This window comes from Leptinotarsa decemlineata, unplaced genomic scaffold (genome assembly GCF_025532065.1).
Source record: "Leptinotarsa decemlineata unplaced genomic scaffold, Ldec_3_MD MMD2_tig00026328_RagTag_RagTag, whole genome shotgun sequence".
Classification (NCBI taxonomy): Eukaryota; Metazoa; Arthropoda; class Insecta; order Coleoptera; family Chrysomelidae; genus Leptinotarsa; species Leptinotarsa decemlineata.
The window spans coordinates 34,306,874-34,328,828 of NW_027412688.1; the positions used below are offsets into that span (position 1 = coordinate 34,306,874).

Genomic DNA, 21,955 nt, shown 5'->3' on the forward strand with positions numbered 1-21,955 from the left:
CCCTAAATAATAACTACGTTCTGCGCCTCTGGCTAGTCAATAGGGAATCCCTCATTACGCTTGATAGACATGAAGTTAAAGTGTGGTTAAAGCAACATTATTGAAAACAAAAATGATAAGTAAACTTATACTCGTCGCGCAGGACCTGTTTTTGTTTGCGTTGCTGGTGAACTTTGAATTTGGTTGATTTGTTGAATTATTAGATAAATCACGGTCCAGTTTAATTTTTCTCTGCTGCAGTGTTGGTTCTTTTTTAATCAATTTCTGTGTGTGCCCCAATATAAATATGATAAATACTGGGTAAGTTTTTTTTAAACCGAATTAATCATCGACTTTGTTGGAATTGTATGGGAAATTGCAATCCCTTATTATTTAATTTTCATAATTGGATGATGAACTCAAACATTTGACTATCATTCAGTGATCCATAAAATCCACAGATTATAAATTAGCGTGATTCTCGAACTATTAGCATGGGAGGCGTAAAGGGATTTTTATAAGGGATACTAATTCTACATTTTTATTGCAATTGCTTTTCTTCTATACTCAATTTGATTATTTTAAAGGTTTAGAAAATGCCGATAAATGTATAAACATTGAAAGCCGTCAGTTACCTGAAAAATAGTTCTCAAGTTTTCATTAAAATTACACTTCAGCTATAAATATATTATGATTATAGGCGTACGTAGAACTGGATCAAAGTGGTTATTTTTAGAATTTCCATTGAAAAAACCTGTGGTAGCTGCCAGTAACATAATTTTGTTACTAAAGTAGGTATTGTAGGTGGAATTGTTCAAAATTCAAACTTCGTGAGGCAGAAGTGCTCTATAACGGCATGGAAGGGGATGAAAGTAAAATTTTTACTTAACAACTAAGAGCATACTTGGGGGCGGTACTCCAGATATGAAGATTATATTCCAAAGAAGTTTTAATTTGTGGTTTTCAAAGTTGCTGAGATGTGTACACCTTTCTAGTTTAAGAACATATAAAAAGCCTTGAGGTGGATGTACATATAAAACTATTTCTGTGTAAATCGTTAGTATTGACAATTTTTGATTTTGCCAACTGCGTTTACGGTCCTAATATGCATCAAAAGTCGTGTTCAAAAGTACAAAAAGTTTGAAAGTCTTGCCTAAGACTTATATATATTGTTCGAAATATTAATAGGACTCGTAGACGCGAAAGAATTTCAAATAAGCTAATTACTAGATGGTTGAATACAGAAAAGAGAAAATTTTTCATGCTGCTTGTTTGTTCTACAAAATTGTAATCTAAAAAAATCCTCCTCTTTGCATTGTAAAATCACATTCAACTCTGATTTCGTGTAAATATAAGATTCACAGGAACACTAACGACGTTAAAGTTTAAAACTGAATTCTTCAAACGTCGTTTTTCACATCAAATATGCACCATATACAATTCTTTATCTCTGGAACTCAAATGTCTATCGGTCCCCAGCGGGGCAGACATAAAGTATATGCTCTACTGTTTCATCATTTTCCGAACAGAGGCGACACACACTGTCTTCCGACAGTCCAAATCTCTGTATATAATGATTCTAACGACAGTGACCTGTAAGAAGGCCTGTTAGACATCGTAGTTCATCCATATTGTAGTCCAAAAACTGTTTGGTACCAAGCTTCGAAGGATGAATAAACGCCTTGGAGTGAGCCAATCCTGGAAGATTCTGCCAGAAGTCCATATTTCTATGTAAAATTGAAACATTAATTCATGGGTAATATTTTTGGAATTGAGTGAAAGAACATTTCAGTGGAGATCATGTCTGTAAATGGAATGAACTTCGCGTTTTTCTCCTGCGTGTTAGCTCATGGTCGCAAATATGAAGTGTAAAATTTATATGGGAAATAAAGGCGATTATTATTAATAGTATATACTTTTAGGACGAAGTTTTATTAGCACCAAACAATATTTTTTAAATTTTTTTTCCAAAATATAATAGTCACCGTCAAAAGTCAAAAGAGTTATTGATTCTATTGCAGGAATATTTATAATCGTGGTTGTGTTTCCTGTTTTTTTTTTCAGGTATCTGAAACTCATTTTTTTTACCAATTTCAGGAAACTAGCAGGGAAGACCGTATTTGTTACAGGCGCCAGCAGAGGTATTGGAAAAGCCATTGCTTTGAAGGTTGCCAAAGATGGCGCTAATGTAGTTGTTGCTGCCAAAACTGCCGAACCTCACCCCAAGCTTCCTGGCACCATATATACAGCATGTGAAGAAAGTATGTTTTTGATGAGAAACTGTAGTCAGAACTGATAAATAATTTTACTGTTCACGAGGTATGTTCAAAAAATGAAGTGAATGTTCAAAACCAAAGGACATATCAAAAAGTTCATATCAAAACTGCTTCAAAGATTGGAAAAAACGCTAGCACAAGTGATATCTGAAGGATACTACTTTCAAGAGGATTAAATAGAAATTGCTTAATAGATAAATATAGATAGATGATATATGAGAAGTGATGCATATATTTTTCAATTAGTAATTATACCTACTTGCATTCAATTATAACATTTTTCGAAAATTCTAATTCATAATCTATCAATTTAGTGGGGAATGGGAAAAATACCAGCGTGGTTCAAACAGAACTGGCCGGTATCTCAATCGCCACAAAAGAAATAACCAGAAAAAGGAATTTCTGGCAAAAACAACAATCTGCACTGATAGGAGACAAGCCCTATTAGCCTTGAACAGACAACTTGTTACTTTAGGGCTAGTACTAGAGTGCCACCAAGATTTAGCCATAGCCTCGGTAGATAATAACATTATCCTGGATGTTGGATTAAAGGGCACGACAGGAGTAAAGGTAATCGCGTTGCCGACTCTTTAGCCAAGGAAGCGGCTGGACTAAAAATTTTAGGACCCAGTGGCACCTACGGCCTGATGACTTCGACAATTGCGAAATTAGCCAAACGTCACACCCATGCTCAATCCCTAAAGAGATAGGATGAAATCAAAGGATGCAATCTTGCCAGGATCACCCTGGGCGACCCTGGGAAGCTGGCGCCGAAGAAATATCTGGCGATGACCAGGAAAAATCTACGCTTAACAGTAGGATTTCTGACTAGCCACTGTCAACTAAGGAAACAATTCCACAATATGGCGCTAGTGGACACACCTCTAAGCAGGATGTGCAGGATATGCAGGAAGATGAAACTGTCAGGCGTGTCCTATGCGAATGTCCGGAGTTATCGTCGAGAGAGTGTGTGTTTAGCGAGTCTTGGCCTACACCTGCCTATATAAAGGAGATGTCTCCCAGAGACCTGTCAACCGTCCTGTAAAGGACAGGATGGATGATGACCTAGAAGGACAACTCCTAGGGAGGATATACAATGGGTCACATGTAGCCTAAGTGCTGTGGGCCTACACTCACCCCTCTACTCTACAGATACAAATTCAATCGACAATGAATGTTAGATGACTTTTGGAACATTTCTTTTCATTTGAATGTGTAATCAACAAAAAAATTTGATTTTTTTAAACTTTTAATTTCTAATACTTGAATACTTGTTGCACTTCATTTCAAGCATGAGAATATAATTATTTTTCAGTCGAAAAGGCTGGTGGAAAAGGTCTGCCCTGTATAGTCGACGTGAGAGATGAAAAAGCAGTACAAAGTGCAGTGGATGAGGCTGTGAAAAAATTCGGTGGCATCGACATTCTCATCAACAACGCATCTGCTATTTCACTGACTGGAACTGCTGAGACTGAAATGAAACGATACGATTTGATGCATAGTGTCAACACAAGAGGAACGTTTTTAGTGTGAGTAAAATTCTCCCAGCAGGATTGACTTTGATTCCTGAATTTTCTCATAAAATGAGGGGTTAAGTTATAAATCTATTGACATGTTATTAAATTTCAGTTTTGGTCGGTAGCCAGGCGGTTCGACGTGGGTGCTTTGTTCACTCACTCGAATTTACTGCCGTGTTGGTCGGTGGGACTTCTGAGGGTTGTCGTTCGTAGGGGTGCGACAGCTGGTCAAAGGAAAAGCAGATTTTTTTAAACAATAGCTGGATATCTGATGCGACAGCTGATCAACGGAAAAACAGTTTTTTTTAAACAATAGCTGGATATCTGATTTTTTTATCAGTTTTCTGTAACTTTTTTTTCATGATTTCTTGACTTGAAAAAGTTCAGGTTCATGAAAAGGAACCTCCTCTCTAAAGTAAAAATGTGTGTGTGAGTGGCTGAGGTGGTTTATTTCTCTGAAGGAAATCCTTGTGAAAATCAAGGATCATATCTAGAGTATACGAGGTTGCCTTTTATATTCCGGGATTAGAGAACAAAAACAAATAGTAATCATCGAAAATCACTTTATTGTTTTTTAAAATATTTCCCATGAAGATCTATACACTTTTGCATGCGTTTGAACCAATTGTCGAAGCACTTTTACCACTTTGATTGAGGTATCTCCAAAACATTCTGAATGCAGCAACCGCTTCTTCAGGTGCCGAAAAACGTTGGCCTCTCAGTTTGTTTTTTTGCGTGCTGGAATAAAAAGAAGTTATTCGGTGCCAAGACAGTGCCATACGGCGGATGACTCATCAAATCGATGTTTTGGGTGCTCAAAAATGCAGTTGTTTGAGCCGATGTGTGAGAGCTCGCATTGTCGTGGTGAAGAGTGATCCGTCTTTGGCGGTTGGTTTTCCTGATTTCTTGGAAGACAACTGACAAACAAATGGTTGGGTACCACTCAGAATTTACTGTTCTGCGTTGTTCTAGTGGCACGGTTGCGACATGGTCAGTTTTTTCGAAAAAACAGGCGACCATTTGCTTGGAAGTGCTTCGTGCGCGAAAAATTTTTGTTGGATTTGGCTCTTCTTGAAACACCCATACAGTCGACTTCTGTTTACTTTCGGGCTCATACGCGTAAATCCACGATTCATCACCTGTCACGATGTCATTGTCGTGTTTCGAAGCACCGCGATCGTATTTTTTGAGCATTTCCTTCGACCAATCGACACGAGCCTTTTTTTGAGCGATTGACAAATTGTGTGGGATCGAAAGCGAACAAAATTTTTTGACAGTCAGATGTTTATGCAATATTGAATGTATGCTGGTCCCACTGATGCTTAAGATTGTCTTAATCTCACGATAGGTCACATGACGATCTTGCAACTGACAACAACAACTGATTTTGGACGACCTACACAAAATTCGTCTTGGAATGAACTACGACCACGATTGAATTCATCATACCATCGATAAACACTGGTCCCTGATGGAGCTTCATCGCCAAAAATTAAATTAAGTTCATCCATGCACTGTTGTTGAGTTAATCCACGTCGAAAGTTGTAAAACAAATCGCACGAAAATGTTCACGATTTAATTCCATTTTTGTGCAGAGATGAATCTTTTAAGTTACTGTAAACAACACAAATAGCGCGCGTATGCCAAAACGTTCTGAGTACGTATAACCTCAAAATCGTCCAACTTTACGATAGAGCTGACAGTTGCCAGATTGCAACGCTAGAGTTGCCAAATCCCGAAACATAAAATGCAACCTATCGTGAATCTTGCTATCCCATTCTACTCAGCTCAAAATGGCTTCGTTTCGGTATATATTCTGAAATCTCTCCAACACATTTCTTCTGAAGCTCACCCTCTAATATTCACTCGCATTTTTTGCATTACAGATCCAAAACCTGCTTACCTCACCTTAAGAAGAGTAGTCATGCACACATATTGAACCTGTCTCCACCATTGAGTATGAACCCCATATGGTTCAAAGATCACGTGGCATACACTATGGCCAAATACGGAATGTCCATGTGTGTGCTAGGAATGCATGAGGAATTCAAGCCCTTCAACATCGCTGTGAATGCTCTTTGGCCAAAAACAGGTTAAGTATTGTTGATCAGACAATTGAATGCAAGATATTTTTCACTAGTTTGATATTTTTAATGGAACAACTATAAATCAATTGAGGGTAACTTATAGTTCATCAACACTAATTGGACGCTAACATAGCATATGTATTCTTGTTCAATTAAATAATTTCTGTCTTACTTTATCCTCTTGATTTTACTATTACTAATTCTACAGAATGTTGTGACAATATGTCTGTGTCATTTGAAATTAATTAAGCCGAGCTATCATCATTGTCAACATGAAAATGAAACTGATAATTGAAACTGAATTACTGACATGAGAACAATACTAGACAAATTATCAAAATTGGGAAACTAGGGAAACCTTATCATCTAACTATATACATTTTGGAGTATCTTTACAAAATGTATGACATGAATTAATTAAATTGTATGTAATTTGACTGTCAAACAGCTTTTGACTAGAATAGAATAGTGTCATTGGAAGATCGGATCCACAAGTCATTCTCTGGAATAGTCACTAACTAATAAAACAATGAAAGTTGAAGTGATCCCCTTAAATGTACTGAATATTTTATCACTTTCAGTCTATCGAGTCAGACGAGGCCAGACACACGATTTGACTGTATAATTTCTAAATCAATTTCAAGCCAATTATTTTTGGGACCATTGGCATATGTTAGCTAGATTTTCCATGCATCAAAACCACAGAACGTGTGGGTGTTCTTTGATAAATACTTCCATAGTGTGATTTTTTTTGCACATGCACACGTCATTTCTGGAAAAATTCTGAAAATCACATATGCCTTATTTATGATTTGGAGTAATCGTATTACACAAGTCGTTCACAGCCCGCAAAACTCGACATGTGTTAGAGTTAGAGGTAATAGGTATCACTAAACAAGATGAGTGCTGATTAACGAAAACACAGATTTTAAACAGACAGATCTTGCATAATACAGGAAACAAACATAACATATCTGTTTCGTTAACGTATATTTCATAGTTGAAGTTAAAATGGGAATGAAAGTGAAGATTGAAGTTGATGCTTCGTAAATACACTATTTTACCCTTTCACTTCTGTAGTGAAAGAGTGAGGCAGTATTGCCAATGATGAATCGTCAAATTATCCACAATTGAAAAATCACCTGATTTTATCACCTGATAATTATCCGGCCATCGGCAACACTGACTACTTTCATTTATGTTTCAGTCGTCAGCACAGCAGCAGTCATAATGTTGAAGGGCCGAGGTTCCCACGACTTCAGCCGAACCGTCGACATCATGGGCGACTCCGCCTACGCCATCTTGACGCAAGACCCGAAAACGTGTACCGGCAACTTTTTCGTAGACGAAGACGTCCTTAGGAAGGCTGGAGTGACGGATCTTAAGCAGTACGCTTGCAATCCAGACAACGCCGATAAATTAGCCCCGGATTATTTCTTGGACGACAACATTCCGGCAATATTCGGTGCCGAAGCCAAGAAGGCTGCGCCGACGGGGCAAATAGCTGAAGTGTTCAAAAAAATCGATGGGATTCTATCGCCTGAAACGGTATCGAAAACTCAGGCCATTTTCGCTTTCAATGTCTCTGGTGAGGAGGAAGGAAAATGGTAAGCTCTGAAATCTGTGCGCGTCTCATCAAAACGACGCGCACTTTCATAAACAACTGTTTTGGTGTGAACATTTCTTTAGGCGAAATTGATCAGATCTTTTCTCTAAAAGGAATGAAGCAACCTGTTATGAATATAGGTGCGCACCTTTACAACATGGCGGTATTATTTCTCTACCGAATCGCTTTACGAAAACAGCAAAATTAGAAAGAACAAAATTGAGGTTATCAGGCTGTAGTCGAAAGGAACTTGTTGTACCAAACGTCTCTTTGTCTACTACTGCGGCAGACCAATTCAGTGGTGCATCCGCTGACCGCGAGGATGAAGCTCAGCGCATGCACCAGCGATGACTGACTAGGGAGCTATGTGTTTACTCTTATTTATAGTAGTAGGGAGTGGTGGGGGTGGAGTGTCTATGAACATGGTCACTTTTAATTGGTCCGTACTTGCGCTAAGTTGTTCTGATTGAGGCACGATATTGATAGGTGTGCTGCTGGTAGAATGCCGATCGGAGTTGTATTCTAGTCCATTTTTAGCCTTCTTGAGCACTGGATACTCTGTTCTGTTGACACATACCTCCTTTTTTCTGCTGAAATAGTTGGAGAGCTCACGGATATCCATGGCGTTCCTATGGAGTCGTTTTCCGTATTAGACAAGGCAGGAATTTCTCCGTAATTTATTAAGTGGTTAGTTTTCTGTTACGTGGTCTTCCGCCGATATTATAGTGCTGCAGTAGACCTGCAAATGGTCTTCATGCTGTAAAGTTCAAACGGTTTTTCAGTGCAATTCGTGACAGAGAAGGACTGTGCCTATCATTGATGGCTGTTTCGTAATCGAAGGTGGAGTAATTTTTCTAAGATGTAGAGTAGATCACGTTTGATTTCTCATGATAGTAAACCCATTGGCCTGTGAGCTTGGTCTAGATGACGAAGTTCTTCTTCAAGAAGCTGTGGGTCATAAACCCTGGAGGTAAATTCAACAAGGGTTTTTGTCATAGTACGTTTTGGTTCTGGAAGTATGAATATGTACTACATCCGAACACGGCCACTACTTTCGTATAAAAACATAGGTATTCATGGCTGTCACGATTGAAGAGAACCAAATCCGAGGTAGTAGGTCATGATCGAATGAAAGCTAGAGTACTAAACGTTTCGTGTGCTACTGCGGCAGACATCATCAGTGGTATGTGCAGAAGTTGACAACTTCATTGAACATATTTTTTATTTTAATGAAAAACTTCTCTACTCAATTGAATTATTTTTCATTTCACTGCTCAATACGTATATTGTATGTTTCATTTTCATAATATATAACTGCTGTATCTAGGAAATTAGGACAATGAAGAAAGTAAAGTTCTTGTACAGTAGAAGTTGGTCGTTCTTCATTTTGTCTCTAGCTTCATCAGGTGTTACTATATATGGGAAGAAATTATTTCATTGAGCCTGTAACGAATTAGAATATATGTTGCTGAGGCCCAGTGTGACTTTTACAGTAATTTGGAAAAATAACTTTTTATCTCGAATTTTTGTAATATTCCCATGAAGAAAATGATTTAAAAACACTTGACTGCAATGCGCTAGCTATAGATACTTATGTCTACATTGTATCATACTGAAACATCATTTCAACTCTAGTACGATAAAAAAAAATTGAATAGATCTATAAGTAAGAAGCGACTTCGAAAGTATTGGACTGGGCAGTTTTATTTTATCTCAGCATCGAGTAAGCACCATCTTAGGTACTAGGGTCCAGGTAAAAGAATCACCCTCATAGATCTGATGGTTAAATTCTGTTGAGTGAAAGTCATTGACAATGTCCAAGCCCATATTCCTGGTGGTAACCTCGGTGTCAAAATTTTTCTAATCATAATTTTCCCATGAACTTTTTTATAAGGCACTGAAGGAGAATTATTTTGTTAAGGTTTTTGGATTTGAAGAACGGAGGAGGGCTGTGCGGTCACGGAGATCCACCAGCTGCACCAGATGTAACTCTCACCATGGACACCAAAAACTTCTTGGGTCTGTTTTCTGGAAAGATGAAGCCTACCACAGCGTACATGATGGGAAAGTTGAAGATACAGGGTAACCTCCAACAGGCCATGAAACTGGAGAAATTGATGAAGAAGCTGGAAGACAAATGATGTCGCTTATTTATATTTGACTGGATTATCATTGTGTAACTTTTATAGAGGGTGAAACATTTTACACATATATTAATGCGAAGGTCAGCCTTTTGTTTGTATCTCTCCGATTCAAACGGTTGTGCAAAAAATTGTATGCTCATTCTATTTAAAATAAATTGACTTTTTATACTCATGACTTCATTTCTATCATGTGAACTCTTAGAATCCTGAAACTTTGCCATTCTTGTGACTGGAGTAAGTTTTCATGATGATGATGTGACGTCACGATACGTTGTTGAACGGCTGCGCAAGTTGCAGCACTTTGTTGGGCTGCGGCGCTAAACTGTCCCCCTCTTCATGTTATTCCATCCTTTCATTTCCTTGATGAAAATATGGAATTCTTCATGAAAAAAGATCTTGTCCTTCAATAATGCGCAGGTCATAGTCAAGGTCAAATGCAAGGTCGCATTCGGGATTTACGCAAAATCTTCAGATCCCTGGTACTTTGGTTTTTTCGACCGCTCGGTAATCATGACTTTTGGGTTCATCCTGTATTTTCTTAGAAAAAAAATTTCATCTTCTTCACACATCTCATACTGATATAATTTTTTTGAGCTTCAAAGAAAACTTGTTTCAATACAGTTCCAACTTTTCTAGAAGAATTTTTGATACTCGTTCTCCCCTATTGTAAATCTAGGCTAGGTTTTTACCATTTGAATGGTACTGTGTGGTGAAGAACTGCTTTTTAGGGGTGCCATGAAAACTGAGAAAAAATGCAATAAACCCATGACTTTTGGAGAAATGACAGATAGCTTCCAAGAAGCAAACAAATTTTTCTCGAATACACTTTCAAGGAGCTGTTCCAACTGATCTGGGCTCTTCCACTTGTGGTAGAATGAACAAACTTCCGCGTAAGCATAATGATTCCCACTGAATCTTTTTGCAAATGCACCATGCTTGGAGACTTGTTCCCAGTCAGGTCAAACTCCATTAAATCTCTCAAAACTGTTTTTTTCGTCAACCAACTGTCATATCTCCAAACGAACGACGAGTCTCAGAAGCCAAGGACTAACGATGTATTACCTTTCAACTTACAATTCTTAGCATGTTGGTATACCAACTGCGAAGCATTGTCTTTCATATCATGATGTTTTCTCATCTATTTAATCGTATATAGGAGTGCTAAATTCGAATTCTTTTAATGTTTGTGACATGTATCAACTCCTTGCAATGCGACACACGACAACTCTTGATTATCGCTACCCTTGACATCTGACATTTCGGCTTTTTCATGTTCCATGTGAAATGTTAGGAATGGAAATGTTAGGATCTTCTACGAATTCTAGAGGATGCAGATATTGAGGATGATGCGAATTTGCTCTCTCCAAACTTGATTTTTTTAAAATTTGAAGAGTGCCTAATCCGATGGTGTTCCCCAGTGATCCATATTGCCTCCAACCCTCTTTTTATTGGAAGAAACCAAGAATCCAATATATTGCTTTTCTGACGACAGCACACTTCACTCGTCATTCCATTTGGATTCCAGGACATCCGGATGCACATCTTCACCGGCAGCAGGAGGTTGCATATCTTATTGAGGATACAGAGGTGATATCGAATTGGGGTGAAAGTAACCAGATTCAATTCAATGCCACAAAAACACAGACATCAGTTTTCTTCAAAGAGATAAATGTCGCCAAACCAGATATAATAATGTAAGGACAGACAATTCCGCTTTTTGCTTCGATTAGTTTGTTTGGGGGTTAAAATGAACACCAATTAGTCTTGGCACAATCATGTCGCTGGAATTCCAAAATCTGCTTCTCAAAAGCTTGGAACACTGTTACGAACCAGAAAACTGTTCACACCACAGCAACTTTTAATGCTTTATAAAACTTAGATCTGACCTTTGGAATATTAATTTCATGTGTGGAGCTCCGCCTCTAAGCATATCCTGAAGCTGCTGGATTCCATCCAGAAAAGAATCCGCCTGATTGGAGACACGAACATCACTTGCAACCTTGATAATCTGAAACATCGAAGAAACGTTGGAGATTTGTTTCTCTTTCATAGATTCTTCCACGGAAGGTGTTCAAGTGACTTGGCACATTCGATTCCACCAAGAGCGGTACATATCAGAAATACTCGACGGACTGTGGCTGCTCATTGTTTTGAGGTTCAACTCAGTACACCTCGAACTTCACTGTTCAAGAACTCTTTCATTTGTAGAACTGCGTTCATGTAGAATATACTTCCAGATAATGTTTTTTCAAGTGGATTCAGTCTCCAGCGATTCGAATCCAATGTGAATCGCTACTTTCGCATAGGCACCACTTTAGACGGCCTTAAGGATTTTCCTGTGGCGCTTGTGTTTTGTTCTTAAAAAAAGTAAATCTGAAAGATCATGAAGCTCAGCTAGTTGACTGAAAGTCCACAATTGACTGTCGAGTATCATTGAAAAATTTTAGTACGCAATCTATTCAACTTTTTAAGTTATGACACGGAGTCAGCAGAGTTGAAGATGAGCACGTACCAGCTTGGACTTCATACTTATTGCTTTCCGATTAGAGGTTGGAGATAAGTTTTCTAAGGCAATCTCTGTGACATAAGTTAATACTTATATAACTTTCAGATTCATACATAGTGGTGAATGAGTAGTAGACTTGGAACTACTGGCGTGAAATGTATCGGATATAAAATTCATTTAAAGAATATGAGGTTTGAATATTTTTTTTAACCCGCTTTTATCAGCTTCACCTGTATGTATGTATGTATGTATGTTTGTATGTATCAGTATAAGTGTTTTCTATTTTCATCCATTGGTTTTTCTTCTGTTTCCCTGTTATTGCTTTTTTTGACTGTGCTATTTTTTTAAATTTTTATTAACATTAACATGCTTTTATTAGCTTCACCTGTATGTATGTATGTTTGCTTGTTTGTAACTCTCAAGCTTGGGATCTGTATTTGACAGAATTATCGACATTATTGCTTGATCTATTCGCTGGCAGATGGCGATGTACGTAACCTCCTTGATATATCGACATTATTGCTTGGTCTATTCGCGGGCAGATGGCGCTGTACGTAACCTCCTTGATATAATTTGAACTCACTTTACATGTATTTCTTCATTTGAAAAAAGTATTTTTTTATTATCACCCGCGCCTGCTGCCCAATTTGTAACCCTCCTTTGCGCGCCTGCTGCCTTGGGTTTGGTAGCTGATTTTCAGGTTCCTTCTCCGGATTCGGACAATATCAATGGTCATTTATCTAAATAATATACGGCTGATTGATCCCAAAGTTTATATAAAATAAATATAGTTTAAAAAGACTAAAAAACACGCTTTTGATGAATATCGAACTAATTGTATTTCACAATAATACTAGTATTTTCCGTTCGTTATTGTTTACAGCTCATTTGAAAAAAATATTTTTAACTTTTCAGTACGATGTTCTTTGAAAGCGTGTTTTTTACTTTTTTAAACTATATTTATGTTGTAATACCTATATGGTATCGCAACATTTGAGAGTGCTAGAAGAGGTTGAAATATTTTTTCATAGAAATTCAAGCTTATTCTTGTTATTCCATTGAACACAATATGTGTATATCCCCTGTATAGCAGGTTGTCTGAAGAAAATATAATTCTTCAATTTGGATGAACGTTTTTTCGTCACAATTGTCGGTAATGACACCACATTTCCCAATAGTAACTAAAAATTGAAAAGAACTGAAGTAATTACGATGTCATTATATTTATGTCCTTAGATATGTCACCACTTAACTATTAGTAAGTTGTTAAATCAAATTACGTTCGTAACAAAAGAAGAAACAGCTCAAGTGTTTCAATACGGTCCACATGTCCTGCTAACAAGAGAGAAACTGAATTTTTTCTGTGCAAGTTTTTGTATTCACACTTGGTTTAAGATCATATTTACTCAACTTCGAATTGGGTTAAAACTTTTGATAGCTTTTGATAGATGTTTGGTAATCAATAAAAAATACTGCAAATTGAATGCCCATCAGTTCAAATATTGAATAATTCTTACAGAGAGATAACTTTTGTCTCAAAAGTCTATCAGTCTATTTGATAATGTCATGAACAACCTTCACCAGTTTTATTGCCAATTCTCACATTTTCTTCGTTATAATTAGTTTTTATCAATATAATAGGTATTTATTTTTCGTGCAGTTGTCCAATTCATAAGGAACATCTTCAATAATGATGAATTTCATTAGTTCGGACTTCCATTGTCTGATATTATATAAAATGATTTGAAATCCCTGAAAAAACTAAAAAAGAAGAATTAAAAATTAAAGAAGAAAAATAAAAAAGAATAGCTTTTCTTTTGTATTCGTCTTGTTCAATTTTTAATTCTTCTTTTTTAGTTATTTCATTATATATTATATAAAATGATTTGAAATCCCTGAAATAACTAAAGAAGAAGAATTAAAAATTTGACGTCAGAATTTTGACAGGTATACTATAATTCCAAAATTGCAGGTACTATTTTGGATGGTTGGCAAGGACGCCAGGAAAAACGGTAGCCAATCGGGTTGAAGTGGGTGCTTTGCTTCACTCACTCAATCGACCGCTGTGTGAATCGTTGGTTCAAGCCGCAGGCCGGACGACCGATTTTTCACTTGCTGTCATCCAATACATGTTAGGAATCACACGGTTGAAGGTGAGACCTTGTTAGCACTTAGCTCGCACAAGTTTAGACTTCTGAGAGTTGTTTTTCGTAGGGGGGCGACAGCTGGTTAACGAAAAAACAGGTTTCAAACATATTATATATATATATATATATATATATATATATATATATATATATATATATATATATATATATATATATAATAATGATAATAATAATAATAATAATCGTCTTTATTGTTACCCAGCTGTAGTTACATACAAATATTTAAATAAATTAGAGAGCTAGTTGCTGACACAACAAAAGGCGAAGTTCAACTTAGTTAGCACAAGTGTTACTGAGTTGTTCTTCCACTCAACCTCAAAAAGATTCTACCTAAGCTGAAACAAAAAAAAAAGTAATACATGAAATTAAAAAAAAAAGATGGGATTGTTCCAATATCTATTTGGATGCTGGAGAGGACGTCCATTACTAAGACTTATTCTGGTCTCATAATGATGAAAAGTGTATAGGGTTGGGCAGTTTATATTTAAAGTTGGCTTTCGAACAGAAGTAGTTTGAATCTTTTCCATAAAACAGAAAGTTCTGAATTTCTTATTTCTTCTGGTAACAGGTTGATCACTTGGCAAATATTATAGCTAAAAGATCGCTTGAAAAATTCAGTTTTAAAACTAGGTGGGGTAAGAGTACCTATATCTATATATATATATATATATATATATATATATATATATATATATATTGATTTCATATTGATTTCAATTTAAGAGCCACCGGTAGACAGCTGTTTCAGCCTATTGGGCATCGTCAGTACCGGGCAGGTGGTCCTCGATTGAAGACAAAATGTGAAAAACCAGAAGAGTACTTGATAAAAATAGCTGCGTAAACGCAAGTGAAACATAAGCGGATCCACCTATTGGTGTGACACCCAAGTCAACTTGCCAAGTTTTTTATGTCAGTGTTGGTGGTTTGACCAATCAATCGACAACTGCGGTAGCAGAAATTTGGGAAGCTAACCTGAAATGCCATCGGAAAACGAATCCATATGTTTCTAGAAATGATATGAAATCGACAAAGGTTAATACAGTCAAGTACTTTTCTGGTTTTTCACATTTTGTCTTCAATCGAGGACCGCCTGCCCGGTAGTGACGATGCCCAATAGGCTGAAACAGCTGTCTACCGGTGGCTCTTGAATTGAAATCAATATGGGAATGATCAGAGAGTACTCATCTATTTATCTTATATATATATATATATATATATATATATATATATATATATATATATATATATATATATATATATATGAATATATATATAGAATCACAACATTGACAATAATGTTTTATAATGTAGTGACCTTTCAAAAATATTTTGTAAAACTTACCCCTCACCAATTCTGCGTAGGGCTTTAAGGAAAACCAACGACAATCAAATTTGCGTTGCTGCTTTAGCTCTGATTGAAGTCCCAGAATGGTGGTATGATATTCTCGGATGAACCACTAGTATGGTAGAATTTCTCAATAATAATTCCTACATTTGGTTGTCATAAATGTAGATGGTTTGTAGTTCTGTGAAAACAAAAGAAAATCTGTTGTTGTTCAGATATTAAAAACAGTGACCTCTCTTTGCGTCTTGCGACAATTTGCCAACTTCTATTGTGCACATTCAGGCCACATAAAAGGAATTCTTCAACGATTCGGGCCAGTTCTTTCTGATAAAGAAGCCGTGACAGTAGCATGATCAACGAGGATGAAAGTTGTGCAAGTGATTTTGTTGTTTGTTTTATTTTTCATACTGAGTACTGCATTTGGGATTATAAGAAATAAAGATGAGGTGAGATCTCTTAGTATGTGATTTTTTACAAAAAATAATACACAGGGTGGCTATTTAGAAAAATCGGAAAGATTCGTCAACTTCTATTTTCAAGGGGCCTAGTTTCAAGTTATATTTTTAGCTCTTGTATCTTATAGATTTTTTTATACTGTGAATGTGGCTTCAAACATAATGTTTTGGGCACAGTTGTTAACATTTTGACCAGTTTATGAAAAAGTGAATTAGTAAATCTTATTTCCTTATTTCCTGATAATCAAGGCAGTGCTACTCAATCTATCGATAACATAAAAAGAAACTCAATAATTATTATTCAATTCTATTAATAATATATTGTCTGAATAATAACCTGAAAACCTTACCCTCAGATCAAGGGCATTAATTATTTTTATTGATACCCCATTTTGCCCTTTTGAAGTGGAGTTAATCCGGGGTAGTAGGCCTTAGTTTTTTTTGAGCTATATCACAAAGCAAATACTTATCTTTCTTTTCAAGAAACACCAACCTCAAAGCTACAACTCTTATAAAACTGTCTAAAACTCCGCCATGGACCAAAAATCCGCCATTTTTGAATACATGCCTAGGGAAGTACAATGAGCACGATACGCCTAACATAGTATTCATACAAAGATTCAGAGAACTGATGAATAACCAGCAATTCGACAAAATCCTTCATACTGACGCATCCAAAGAAGTTAATGGTACCGGATGTGCTATTACTACACATTGTTGCAATAATAGCAACATACAAATTTCCCAATGTCTATAGTATACACACAGCTGAAGTATATGGAATATTACAAGCGTTGAAGTCTCCAGTACAAGATAACAGTAAACTTGCCATATTCCATATATATATTCATATATATTCCAACATTTCCACTGAATTGCAATGAGTTGAGCGGCCATCTAACAGAACAACTTTTCCGGTTGGTTTCCTTGGAAATTTTGATACTGGAGATATCCCTCCAGGATCAAAATTGAGGTTGAAACATAGCATTGTTCGTATACTTTGCAACAAATACAAATATCACCACTATTTTAAGAAACTGACACCAACCACAATTGTGTGAAAAAATTGACATTAAAAAATATTCACAGTAGTCGGAACAAAAAAAAAAGGATTTACTTAATTTTTCTTTCTGTTCGCCAAATGTTTTGCCGTACCGCCGCTCTCACGCACGACTCGCAACGAACTAAACGCTAAACAGTGACATCTAGTGAACGAGTCCTTGAAATATTTACATAGACCATCTCTTCCATATGGCCATCTACCACGGACTTACCCTAAACCTCAGTGTGTTTGACTCCAACTTTGAAAAACGCACGGGATTTAAAGTAATCATGACATCAATAACCTTAGACACGTGAAGTTTAAATGCCACGTTTTCGAGCCAAACAATCATTTTGGTTTTCTTTTAGTCCATCACTGAACGTAGTGCATCAGGAGGTCAATAAGGAGTATTATCCGTCTTTGATAAGGACTCTCACCTCTAGGGTTATTCCTCATCCAGCTGAGGTATTGTAGCTCCCCGCTACATGGTGCACTCGATGAGTAATGATTGGGTTCTGCTGAGGATTTTCTGAGTGACACGCGAAAGACAATAAAATCAGTTAGACAACTGGATTATCCCGACAAAGTACCAGAATGTTACTTGCACAGATCTAGAAATTGCTCAGATTAGAAATGACTGTTTTTGATTGAAGGTGGATTGCTTATGCTACGTTATCTATAAATCAACTCTTTTCCAGACACTGATTGGGGAGGAAGATCGCAGGGGTGCGGAAAAACTGGAGGAACCCAAAAAAGTTGACGAAGCGAAAGCGGGCAGCGCTGTACGTAGTGTTTGGGCAGTTGGACAGATCGATAAAAAACAATTAGGTGAGATTATGACATTTGGAAAGTAAGACTTTTAGTACCTTACTACCCTGAGTTAATACCAAGTATCAGACATCCTACTTCAGTTCAGTTTCATGTTTTGGAATAAGAAACAATTTCCACTTTTTCTCATTTTACAGATTATCATCACGGAGACTACGCAGGTGGATATGGAGCTGCAGGTCCCGATAATTTAGGATATGCTGGTGTAACACCAGTTGGTCTCCATGGATATAATACGAGTAAGATAGTATGCTCATTGGATATGGAAAACTACTATCCATATGGCACTTTATATTCTCTGTATTATTTCATGTAATATCCAATTGATTTGCTTCAATTTGATCCAACAAAAAATCAACACATTCAACATGAATGATAAAATGGAAATGGTAGATCATAATAATGTAATTGTTGATCTATTTGTATTTTTGAACAATATAGGAAATTCATGAGTTCTCCTGCCAAACAATATCTTTGTCGACTGTGCAATGAAATCATTAATATAGATGGTTAATGTAATTGATGATCCATTTCTAACACTACATCCATTAGCTTTCAAGTCGCCTTTAATTCCTGTGTGTACTGGTACCCGGTACAGAGTAAATTTACTGTAAGAATCATTGTTAGAACAGTCTTGATGGCACCTTTGACTGTTTCGTATTTGGTTTTCGGCAACACATGTTTGGGAAAGTTCATTGTTCACTCTTCACGATTTGCGACTACACCTATGAAGTTTTTGTCAAAGGTGTACTTTGGTGTCATGTAGTGCATGAACTTTTGGACCTGTTATCAATATTTTACTTGATGAAATGTCAAATTACCAGCACACTGTTTGGAATTCCATACATTTACGTTAAATAATTCGTTCTAAGATTTAAACAGTTAAATGTGGTAAACTCAAACTTGCACTTTTTGAGTACTAGGAATTGTTGTTCACATGTCTTGTTAACAGAGAAACCCATTTTAACCTACTTAAACTTTTAACACCTCAACATTTTTCCATTCATAAGCACCTTCTACTGATGAATCAATTTATATTAGGCCTGTCTTTTGCAAAGGGCCTCATCAGGGAGGTAATTACGAACATGGACAAGACGACTATGGTCATGGATATCCATCTGGTGGATCTGGTCTGAAGTACGACCACGGCGGAGGAGGGGTAGAAGCATATGGACATAGTGACGGTGGTATTGGATATGGACATAGTGGAGGTGGTGTCGAATTTGGACATAGTGGAAGTGGTGTTGGATATGGACATAGTGGAAGTGGTGTTGGATATGGACATATTGGTGAAGGTAATAATGTTGAATATGATGGGGGAGCAACTGACTGTAGACATACAGGCGGTGGTATTGACTACGGCTATGGACATTATGGTGTAATTGGACACGAATACACTGGTGGAGGACTGAACTACGGACATAGTGGAGGAGGTGTCGCCCATGGTTACGGAGGTGGCAGTTATGGAGGCTCTGGATTAGGAGGTATTTTTGGAAAGGTATGTATAATGATTGGTATTGGTGACATTTATGATGCACCAGCAGTTTCTATAAAATATTTGTTTGTGTTATCTTATCAGTTGATTGAATAAGCACGGAGCAGAAAGTTTCTGGGATAATTCCATAATTTGTACTGACTAAACGTTTATTCATAGAATAAATACGATCTGGAATAATTTAACATATTGTCGGACTGCTAGGTTATCTAAAGTAAGATTTTTCATCAGTTTTTTCGTTATATGAAATGTTGGGTAAATAGTAAAGACAATATTTTTTACTCATGATGAACTTATTATAGATTCTACTACTCAACTTTTTTCTTACTATTCATCATTTAGTAATCGTTGATTGTTTTTTTGCAGAAGTTACCATTGAAGAAGCTGCTTCTTCCAATAGCGGGGATAGCTTTGCTTGGTGCTGCTGCTGCTTTATCGACAAATCCTGTTCTACTACATCTTGGAACAATAAGTGGTAGAAAAAGACGGTCAATATCTAAGAAATCATCTGGGAAAATTTACCCAAGAAATCCATACCTTACACCAATCAGACTGTAGATGTGACATGATTTGGAATCATGATGTTTACCACTAAAACTGTATCATTTATTTTGTAAATATTGAATTCATATAAACGATCGGAATGTACTCTCTATATAGAACGAGATGTTTTGTCAACAATATCTGATTTCAGTTTTCTCAGAAGACATCTGGAAGTTCATTATTGAATTTGGTTTTATTTCGAGTAAACTAAACTGAATTTAACTGATGACGGTTACTTGTTTAGTGAAATGCGCGCCGCGAGACATTATTCTTGTCCTGGTGTAAAAAAGTGTTTTCAATAGTCATTAATGGAAATGGTAACAAATGGGAAAACATGGTAATGAAGATCATGAACAAATATAGTTTCAGAACCGAATCTTTGAAGATCATCGATTCCATTAATTTTACAATATGTTTCTACATTGGCATAAATATTTTGACTGGGTTTGATTTTGAAGAGGAAGTATCATCCTCAATTTTCAAATTGAAAATCGAAGACTAGAAATAGAAAACTGAGATAATAATATACTCTCCTCATTCACAGTGGATTTAGGTCAGGGTACAGTTGCTCATCAGCACTGTTTGCTTTTTCAGATGACATAACAAGGCACCTTGATAATAATTAGATGTGTGCACTGATATTACTCGACTAATCCAAGGCATTCGATACCTCAAGACATGAGATTATTCTCTCTATCTTACACTTTATCGAATTTTCACCAAATGCTTGTTCAATTATAAATTCTTATCTATCTGGTGAATCGCAAAAGGCATATTAGATGATCATATCTCAGATTCTTTGAACATATGTCGAGGCGTTCCTCAGGGAATTATTCTGGGACCATTACTATACACGATTTACACTAGCAACTTCTCTCTACTGACACAGCTAGGTATATCTTTCATTTAAAATTTGTGATCTAGCGGAACCAACGGACTACATCAGTTCTAACTTGAGTCAATTACTAACCCTCATGAATGATCATTCGTTCGAAATTGATTCAACCTGATCTGGCACTGACCAGGAGGTGAGCTCAGAAAAGAAAATAATGACAGTGAGGGTAGGAGGAGATAAGATTAAAGTATCTAATTATTGCAAGAATCTTGGATTGATTATGAACAATAAGTTACGATTTGAAGAAAAAAATTAAAATGCATATATATGTCATTGAAACTCATTGTCACTGAACTGACTTACAGTCAAAGACATTACAAAATGAAAATCCGGGTGTGTGATAGTTTGGTTGTCTCGCACTTTAATCATAGTGACGTAGTCTTTGGACTATGCATGAACAGTTCTGATATAAGATGAGTACAAAAGGTTCAAAATTCTTGTTTGAGAATGGAATATGGAATAGGCGTCCTATGCGTATTTCACATGAATTAAAGAATTCTGGATGGCTTAGTATGTTCAATCGTCAAAATCAAAATCCCTCAATATTCATATCAAAAAGATGGATTCACGACTGAAGTGCATCATTTGAACTTATGACGGAGAAAGATGCTTACTATACCCAAGCATAAAAAAGAAGTATTGAAGCGATCTTTTTCCTATAATATAGCGACTTGAGGCGATGTCCTGGATGTACCTAACATTTCGTTGTCTGCATTTAAAAAAAATTTATTTAGCTTCAATCACAAATGGTTATTAGCTGAATGTCATTTACTTACTTGTTTCTGCATTGTAAACTGTGAATTCAGGTACTCAATCAAGCTAAGTACCTCTATTAGTACCTACAGGGGTTGTATATAAGGGCTAATGTGATGAACCATTGTTAGTTTATTGTGTAAGTTTGAAAATGTCCGTATAGGACGAAACTGCAGTAACGTTAGTAACAAATAAAAGTGGTGAAAAACATAGAAAGTTTTAATTTCTCCGTTATGATTTTTCATCATGTAGTAACGGCAACATCCATCAATTTACTTACTTGTTTAATTTGTAGTACATGTTCAACAGGTAGCAA

The 21,955-nt window shown here is 36.4% G+C and overlaps 2 protein-coding genes across 3 annotated transcripts; both read left to right on the forward strand.

Moving 5' to 3' along the window:
- Positions 1–139: 139 nt before the first annotated feature.
- Positions 140–9,781, forward strand: LOC111506716 (hydroxysteroid dehydrogenase-like protein 2). The gene is made up of 6 exons (XM_023161898.2): positions 140–300; positions 2,077–2,240; positions 3,571–3,784; positions 5,659–5,864; positions 7,067–7,466; positions 9,387–9,781. The coding sequence occupies exons 1-6, from the start codon at positions 287–289 to the stop codon at positions 9,604–9,606; spliced, it is 1,218 nt and encodes a 405-aa protein (XP_023017666.2). The 5' UTR covers positions 140–286; the 3' UTR covers positions 9,607–9,781.
- Positions 9,782–14,092: 4,311 nt separating this feature from the next.
- Positions 14,093–20,119, forward strand: LOC111506730 (uncharacterized). 2 transcript variants are annotated; one of them, XM_074182234.1, is made up of 5 exons: positions 14,093–14,268; positions 17,824–17,953; positions 18,091–18,192; positions 19,012–19,451; positions 19,815–20,119. In XM_074182234.1, exons 1-5 carry the CDS (start codon positions 14,245–14,247, stop codon positions 20,004–20,006), a joined length of 888 nt encoding a protein of 295 aa, XP_074038335.1. In that variant the 5' UTR covers positions 14,093–14,244; the 3' UTR covers positions 20,007–20,119. The 2 variants fall into 2 exon arrangements, with proteins under 2 accessions (XP_074038335.1, XP_023017691.2); XM_023161923.2 differs by lacking the exon at positions 14,093–14,268 and adding an exon at positions 15,961–16,074.
- The last annotated feature ends 1,836 nt before the right edge of the window (positions 20,120–21,955 follow it).